The sequence below is a fragment of the Triticum aestivum genome, chromosome 4A (assembly GCF_018294505.1).
Source record: "Triticum aestivum cultivar Chinese Spring chromosome 4A, IWGSC CS RefSeq v2.1, whole genome shotgun sequence".
NCBI lineage: Eukaryota > Viridiplantae > Streptophyta > Magnoliopsida > Poales > Poaceae > Triticum > Triticum aestivum.
Genome location: NC_057803.1, coordinates 718351599 through 718360636, shown reverse-complemented (window position 1 = coordinate 718360636; position 9038 = coordinate 718351599). Strand labels below are relative to the sequence as shown.

General features: G+C 40.6%; 1 protein-coding gene across 1 annotated transcript; it reads left to right on the top strand.

The window, feature by feature from the left end:
• Positions 1-4400: 4400 nt before the first annotated feature.
• LOC123083374 (uncharacterized) lies at positions 4401-8181 on the top strand. Its single transcript, XM_044505434.1, has 6 exons — positions 4401-4454; positions 4596-4647; positions 6008-6122; positions 6467-6773; positions 6896-7080; positions 7653-8181. Exons 3-6 carry the CDS (start codon positions 6009-6011, stop codon positions 7713-7715), a joined length of 669 nt encoding a protein of 222 aa, XP_044361369.1. The 5' UTR covers positions 4401-4454; positions 4596-4647; position 6008; the 3' UTR covers positions 7716-8181.
• Positions 8182-9038: the final 857 nt, after the last annotated feature.

Genomic DNA, 9038 nt, shown 5'->3' with positions numbered 1-9038 from the left:
AATCCTCTTAATTAGTTGCGGTTTATTATGCCACTTACTGTCTGAATGCGTCAGTTGCTAGAATTAGCTATCCGCTTACTATATGGTACAACCGCTACTCATAAGGAGGACCATGGCAAAAACATCGAATCAAAGGGGAATCAGCGATGGACAGAGTACCACTTTTTTTTTGCGGGTTTTTTTTTTTGCGGGAGTACCACTTGACAGCGAAAAATATATGCTTGGGTTGGCATGGGTAACACTTGAGACGGCGCGGACATGGAGCTCTTCTTTTCGGTGCTGCTCCCAAGATTACGAACGGTGGTGGATAAAAGGGCATATCTTTGGTGTTCATCCTGGCTTTGGCGCTCACAATCTTCTCAACTTACCCTGATTTGACGATTCTATTTTCTTTCTATACAACCACTCCCTCCGTACCATAATATAAGACGTTATTACATCCAAATACTCACATATTGGAAGTAATAACATCTTACTAGCCTATGCCAGCGCGGCGGCACGCCGCGCCCGTCTATACAGTTTGGTTACATACATTGTGTTTATTTTTTAAAGTAAATGCTATTACTTTAAGATGGAAGATTATTGTATGTAAAATTATGAATATGGAAAAAATACGATAGAAAAATTTACTGCCATCACACATGATGCATGCTACCAAACATGGAAATACATGTTTGATACATCTCCAGTGGGGATCATTTATTTTGGCTAAAGTGGCGCAACTCAATGCAAGAAGATTAAAAAACATTAATAAGTATTGTTAAATTAGATCATCATGGTGTGGCCTCGGGTTTTAATTCTGAATGTACTTCATGCATGCAAGCATATCATCTTAGAATATGCATGCGGGACATTATTTGTGTGTGGCACATGAATTTTTCGTTGGATTTATTGTCTGTTCATGTGACGGATACAGGTAGTACTCGTATGTATATACGTATTTTCCTCAAAAAGAGGGTAGGTAATTCATGATATTCAAAAGGGAAGATGAAACTTGAATGTATACATGGTGTCGCTTAAGAATTGGTTGATATTGTTTGATCGTGATATTTATTGTTGTTGTTTGCACGGTGCGGAGGAAAGTAAAGATTTTGAAAATTATAATCTTTTTTAAACGGCTGCATGCCTGCTGAGTGCATATTATGAGGTTAACATTCTTTTTAAGTGAATACCTGCAAGAGAGAGCGTGGCCGTATGCATGTGTGGTACTCCTAAATTATTTTATTAGCCACTTATATGGAGGTGGATCCGTGGGTGTGACTTAGGGCATGGCCAACGGGCTGCTCCAGACCTGCTGCCCCATTGTCCACCTAGGTTCGGATGCCATGTTGGAAAAAAAGTGATCGCCCCAAACCTCATGGCGTAGCCTGCAGAGGAGGCTGCTGCTCCACAAGAGAAACCACAGAAAAGGGAAGGGGAGAGGGGAAAAGCTGAGAAAGCAAGCGAGAGATGGACTTCTCCACCTAGGATGATCTCAGCATATCAGGTCCACAAAATGGTGGCCTCAACTCTTGGCGATGGAGGAGAGAAAACTAATCTATGGCCTCACCTCACTGGGTCTAGTTGGAGGCGATGGGGCAGTACCATGGTGATGCTTCGATTCCATTGTACATGCTCTTATGCATGGCTTATTCAATTGTGCATGGTACTTCCTCCGTTCAGAATTACTTGTGCAGAAATGGATGTATCTAGATGTATTTTAATTCTAAATACATCCATTTTCGAGATAAATAATTCCGAATGGAGGGAGTAGATTATTGTATTAGTTGTATATGCATGGAAATGTAGATGTGACTACGGTGCATGCATGGCGGACCTTCTAGACCCTTGCGTAGATACGCGTTTAGCCGCGTGTCGCATAGAGTTCCACTGCCGCTTGATTTAGCCAATTACATGGATGTTTTTGCGGGAAATTTTGATAATTTTTAAGCTTTAGTTTCCAAATTACTGGATAAAATGAAGACAGTTTCATTCATCAGCGGCGTACAGTTCCTGGCACTGTGAGGCTACATAAAAAGAAAGAACATGATGGAAAGTCGCCAGCTGATTTTCTGACACTGTGAGGTTACGTAAGATAGATGGGTACATAGAAATGATTGTGCGTGACATCATAGCTTTGCTGCACGTGACACTTTACAGGCAGTGCAGAGAGGCAAATTTGACAAATTTGACCTATAGACGAAATTAAATCATAGAATGAACTATCGGTGAAACTATTTCACACGGCTGACCTTTTTGTGTGATGCCCGACACGAAGGCGCCACACTACATTGTGCAACGCCTCAGAGATAGGCGCTACACGGCCAGCGTCGCACCCGTGTGTTCAGAAAATTACCAAGCCAGTGTGTAGCGCCTGAGAGCTAGGCGCAGTGTAGCGCCTAGCTCCTAGGCGTTGCACTAGTGTAGTGCCTAGCTCCCCGGCGTTGCACTAGTGCAGCCCCTGAGAGCTAGGCGCCACGGGTCAGCCGCGTGAAACAGTTTCACGGACAGTTCATTCTGTGATTTGATTTCGTTTATAGGTCAAATTTGTCAAATTTGCCGTGCAGAGATGTCGGATCCACCATCCCTACATCTACATGTTGCTGCACTCCTCCATCAGAACAAACGCCCAAAACTGCATGACGCGATTTGGGTGGACTGCCCACGTAGTCACAACAAAGCCTACTCACACCTTAACTTAAGGCCTCCTCAATCTTGCTCACCTATGCAAGATGATGCTGAAGCTCGTCTTCCTCATGACAATTTACTTCTGATGCATGTGACTGTACTCGTGATCACTGAAAATTTGAAAGAAAAGACCCCCCCCCCCCTTGATGATACCCAAATAACCGGCGCTACCATACATTCTATCCATTTGCAATGGCTCATTCCAAAGCCCAAACCAACCAACCAACACAGATGCAAGTCGATCACGTCATCCACGCCGGCTGCCACACTGACATTCCCCCGAGCGACTGAAATGGTCAGTGCAACTATGGCCACCGCTTCCGTCAAATCCTCACAGTGTCTGCGCGTGTTGGGCGACCGCCATTAACGCGGCAGAGACTCTCGTGGTGCCTGGCGTATGGTTGCCCGTGGACTGGCGGCATCAGCACCCTCTGCACAACACATGCATTGGCCACCCGATACCGGCGGTGTTGCCGACGGAGTAGTCTGCTCCGTCGCAGCCGCCAATCCCCGATGCTCAAAAAAGAGTAAAGAAGCAACAGTAGAAGAGGGGCGCCGAACATAGGGCAGAACGACCTCACCTGGGCCACGCCGATGGGATCCAGCGGACATCGGCGCGTGCATGCGCCTTCTTCCTCTCGCTGGAGTGACGACCCACCACGCCGGCATGAGGACCTGGAGCAGCGCCGCCCCGCGTCCAGTCCACCAACAGATACTCAGGAGGTAGATATGCAAAATGGGCCTCCAACACCGCCGAGCTCCATGACGGCGCTGGTGAGCTCCACCAGCGGGCAGCGTGTATGGGGGCTGGGAATGGGATGGAGGTGAGTAGGGGTCATGGAGGAAACCGGCGGCAATGTGTGGAACTGGTGCGGAAGAGAAAGGGGCGACGCTGGTAGATCTGGTGCGTGAAAACAGCTCCGGGTGCCCCGCGCTGGCCATCACCGTGCTCGTGGAGCGCGAGCTCGTCCAACTCTGTCGGGACTTTGCCGACCGTCGGCACCACCGCGTTTGGCTCTATTGGCCGGAGGCCACCCACATCCGCTACCGCCGCGCCTTGCAGCCAGCATGCTTCCTGCGTCAGATCGACATCCAGGCAGTGAAGAAGATACACACGTGAGGAATAAGGGAATAGGTCCTCTCCGGAGAAACCAACCATGCCCGGACTTCCGCCCGTCCGAAAGCATCATCAGTGCGCCGAAGAAGTCCGTTGAGGCTCACCTTGCCTGTTGGACTCCTCGGACAAAGCGGTCCATAGCCTAGCGTGCACGCACATCCTGGCCGGCCCCGGGTACCTCGCACCTTGCTTTCCAACTATGCATGGTCCATCGCATGGGCCGCCGCCGATGGCTTGGACGGCGACGGCTAGCAGGTCGGCCTCGTCGCGTGCATGGCGCCGCTCGAATTAGCTACTTTTCAGTCAGCTGATTTTTTGATTTTGGTTCAGTCGATTTTCTGGCCGTTGTTTTGTGCTTTGAGATTCGCAATTGAGTTTTTTCTTTTGCTGCGTCTGGTGCTGGTCAAAATCGACTGAAACTGTTTCTGGGTCAGTCGATTCGTGTGATTGGGCTCGTTTCTGCGCTGCGGGTGCCTGTTATGAGTTTGCGCGCCCGTTAACAGGCCTTGGAGCCCAGCGCGCAGCCCGCTTGAGGAATCCCGAGCGTCGGCGGCTAGTCTTCTTATCCCTTCGCGTCTCTGTATTTGTCAGTCACTCCCCCCCCCCCCCCCCCCCCCCCGACTGCTCCGCTCCAGTGTTTGTTCTTTCTCCCTTCCTGCCCAGAGCTAGGGTTAGTCTTGTTCTTGCTCGATCTGCTTCATATGTGTATTGTTTCTCTTCTGATTTTCTTTTTGTTGCTTCATTTACTCCTTTCCTCCTCTGTATCTGATTGCTTGGTTGTTTTGTTGTTGTTCTGTACTCTGTTTTGCAGGTGAGGGCTTCGTTCCTGACGGATTGCGGTGCTGCATGTAGTCCTCTTTGAGGTATTTCTGGTTCTTGACTCTTGTTTTATGTGTTGTTTTCGTGTCTTATTTAGGATTTGTTTTTGCTTATATCTCTGATTCAAATCATGTTTGTTTATCTGTTTTTTACTGCTCAGATCTTGGTTTTCGAGGTTTTTTTTGTTGTTTTAGTAGTAGTTCATAGGTTTGTTCTCTGTTTAATTAGAGGCGTTTGTTATGTTTTGTTCCAATCTCGGGTTTGGTTTAGGGTTTTTATCTTTTTATTTCGTTATTACTGTTTTAAGTTATGAATGGGAGGAACAGAGCATAGTATATGAGTAGGTTTTTAGGGTTGTGATGTACACGCTGTGAGGAGATCTATTTTTGACATTCTGTGTGTCTTGTATTTGTCCAAAGATGCAATCTTTTTCTTTTCTATGTTTGTTATTATGATGCAGATTATAGGTCATATACATAGATATTTAATCTATAAGTTTCTTTTTGAGGGCTTCTGATTTGAAAGCATCTTCCTTTTTCTGTTCAAGTTTCAGGTCTAGTAACAGCCCAATATGAGGATGCATGTTGACTAGATATGTACAGGGTGTGTGATGTTGTATAGCTTGTTGTTGTGCAAGTTACTTAGAATCTAGTTGGAGTTTGTTTGTGTCCACTATATAGTTTTTATATGTTTTTGATGTGTGAGTTCCTTAGAATTCTTTGTAGTTATGAACTACTAAGTGCTCTTAGTTGTTTTATTGTTAAAAGTTGAGCTTCTTTAAGATGACTAAGTTATGCATGACTAATCAAGGTTTTAGCACTCTACGTAACTGAATTGCACGGTTAGATGTCTTAAGATGCTTATGTAGTTCCTGTAAGGTTTGTTTTTGAGGGATTCTGTAGTTTTGAGCTTCGTTTTGAGCTTCTTTCGTGTCTAATCTGTAGTTTTTGTAGATGTTTGATGTGCAATTTCATTAGAATTCACTTAATTTTATGCATTACTAAGTGCGTTCAATTGTTTTTTATCCTGAAAGATGAGGTTCTATGAACTAATCAAGAGCGTCCTACTTTATGTGAATAGTTATAATTGTTATTTTTGTTCAAGTTTTTTCTTTATTTGATTGTTTCTTATGTTTTAGGATATGTATATATCTTAATTATGCAGTTGTGCAAGTTTGTAGTTTCTGTTCTGTTATTGATATTCAAGGTTAGATGTCTGAATGTTCAATTGTAGTTTGTGTAAGTTTGTTTCTTCCAGTAATTGTAATGCAAACTAAGTTCAAATAAGTTATTAATGTAGAATATTATTTTATATTTTGTATTTTTTTTCACATTGATTGAGAATAATATCTTGTTTTAGAAGTTATTAATGTAGAATAATTATTCTCCTTTTTCCTTTTTTCAGTATGGGTTGTCCAGTTTGTCGTTGCCCTGGTGCCGCATGCCTTCCACTTGTGCCAACTGATGAAGTGTTGGAAGTGTTTGAGGTTGTTCTTGACCAGTATTGTTTTAGGAGGACGGTGAGTAGATCCAAGAAATTGAGCTTAGTTTTCTTTAAATTATGATAACAGCAATGTTATTATGAGTAGTTGATGTTTGTATAGTGTATACATTTTTTGCTATTATATGTATTGCTGTTGTTGTAGTTTGTCAATTCACTTTTCATTTTCCTTTATGTATCTACATCCAGTAACTCATGCAGTTTTGGTTCATTGATTTAAAAGTATCAATAATGATATATTCACTACATTTTGTAAAACCTTTGTTGTTTTTATTTAGTATGTAATTTTTTAGCATGCAATTTTCTTTTTCTTGATATATTTTTAATTTGTTTTCTTTTGTTTCACCTGTTTGTTTTTTTCAGTATATCCCATGCAATGTGAGGCTTTTCTTAGCCGATTATATTGCAGAGCACCGGCATATTGCAACTACTTTCAAGCACAAGAGAACAGAGCCTGCTATACTCACTTATGAGAATAGGTCCTATGCTTCAGACTTTAAGCATCGAGGCAACTACTCAAAGTTTTGTGGCAGTGCTTGGTTTGAGTTCAGCAATGATTATGCCCTTCGTGCTGGAGATCGGTTGGTCTTTACCCTGGACAACTCATGCTTTGACCTAAAAGTAGAGACTTTCTGTGATGGCGAAAGGATTCTTCCTTTACCTTCTGTTGGTGAGTTTCTGTTCTTTTGTATGTGTTACTTTTATCATATTTTGTTTATTTCTACTTTTCAGTTGCATTGTTTTGATAGATGATTACTCATTCTTATATTTGTATGTGTTTATTTTTTGTAGCTTTTGAAAACCTCAGTAATGCAAGGTATGAACTAGTTTGCTCTGCTGTAATGCCCCGTGGACTGGAGTTCAACTACCACAACAATCGCTTGCTTGTACGTTCACTATTCCGGTCATCAAGCTTTCTACGCTGCAGTCCATTCGTCCATGTAATGACTGCCACAAATACTATGAAGTTCACCATGGTAGGTTTTGCACTTTCATAACTTTTCAAGTTTTTATTATCTTTTTCCTGTTGTTTAAGCATTGCAAGTTTGAGTTTCATGAATCTGCAACTTTTAAATTTCCAGTAGTTGAATTTTAAGAATTAGCTTCTCTGATTCTATGGTTACTATTTTTGACATCATAATAGATGCATGCTTGTTAGGTTATTTGTGTTTTTATATTCTACTCTTAACTTTGATAGCACTGAGACTAATTTGTATCTTTTTGCTGTTGTGAAATGTAGTATATTTTTCTAGTTTTGAGTTAGGTATTTTTATTTTAGTATTTCAATTTTAGTAATTAGATTTTTAGATTATAATTTTTACCCTTGATAAAATTGTGATTTTAGGGTTATATTTTCTTCACTTTTGAGTACAGTTAAAACATTTACAATGTTGATGAAGACTTTGATGTTCTGCCTTATTTGTAGTTTAAGTTTCATTGTTCATGTCGATGTGTATAGTTTAGGTCAGTATTGTGTTTATTTTGTAGAACATTTTACAATCATCTTCATTATTGATTTATATAAGTTTTCATTTTTACTGCATCACAGAAAATCCCAAAGTTTGTTGTGTCTAGCTTGAGGAGGTTTGTTGACATACCAACTAGTGCTTGAATCCATCTGGAAGCTCACCTGGGACATACACATGTTATCATGCCATCATCTTTCCAGCTGTGCAAGCAAGATGGGAGGATGGTGATTGAGAAGACCAGTTTCAGCGAGTTCATCTCAGCCACTCAATATGAGAAAGACAATGTTGTGCTAATCACATTTGACGAGTCAACTTATGATCGTTCAGTCTCAATTGTGTTCCAGCGCCTTCTGTAGGTGGAAGCAATGGCCATGCAGTTTAGTCTGAGAAAGTAGTTGCTGTAGAGGGTTCTTTTACATTCGCAGGATGGAACTTATCATGGCTCATGTGTTTGGAATTATTTTTCCTTTTGGGTTGAATGTTGTTAAGACATTAAGCTCCGCGTAGTTAAGTTGAAGACTGAAAAGGGACGATTGTTAGTATGTAGTTAAGTCGAGGACTGAAGGAAAGACTGGTTATCATTTATGCTGTTTCTACTTTGTCTTTTAATTAAGTTGTTATTAGTCTTTTTCCATCTGTGTTTATGTTGTAATGCTTGTGTATGTTTTGCTGTAATGTTTTGTATTTGAGGTTTTTGAATTTTTTTATATCTTTTATAGTTGTGTTGTGAGTTTGAATTTTCATTTTCCAGTCTGGGTGATCAACAATTTCTTTGATTGATCTTTTCATTTCATAGATCATATCAATTGTTGGTTCAAAGTCACCCGACAAAATTGTTTTTCTCCTTTTTTATTTATGAAATGAATTTTTTCCTATGCTGAAACTTCTTTAATTCAATTGATTTCTCCCTTGTGAATCATAGTGAAACTTATTTTCGGTGTCTTATTGATTTTGTTTACAAGTCTCACTTAATTTTGTTTTCAACATTTTTTTGTAAGTTTATTTATTATTTTTTTTTAAATGTGTGTTGAGCATTTTAGCATCCCAGTTTTCGTTTTAAAAGTGTTTTAATTTTTTTTCCAAAATAAATCCATTTTTGTTCATAATGTTGTGTATGTTTCACTATTTGCTTGTGTATGTTCTGCTGTAAATGTTTTGTATTTGAGGTTTTTGAATTTTTTTATATCTTTTTATAGTTGTGTTGTGAGTTTGAATTTTCATTTTCCAGTCTGGGTGATCAACAATTTCTTTGATTGATCTTTTCATTTCATAGATCATATCAATTGTTGGTTCAAAGTCACCCGATAAAATTGTTTTTTCCCTTTTTTATTTATGAAATGAATTTTTTCATATGCTGAAACTTCTTTAATACAATTGATTTCTCCCCTGTGAATCATAGTGAAACTTATTTTTGGTGTCTTATTGATTTTCTTTACAAGTCTCACTTATTTTTTTTCAACATTTTT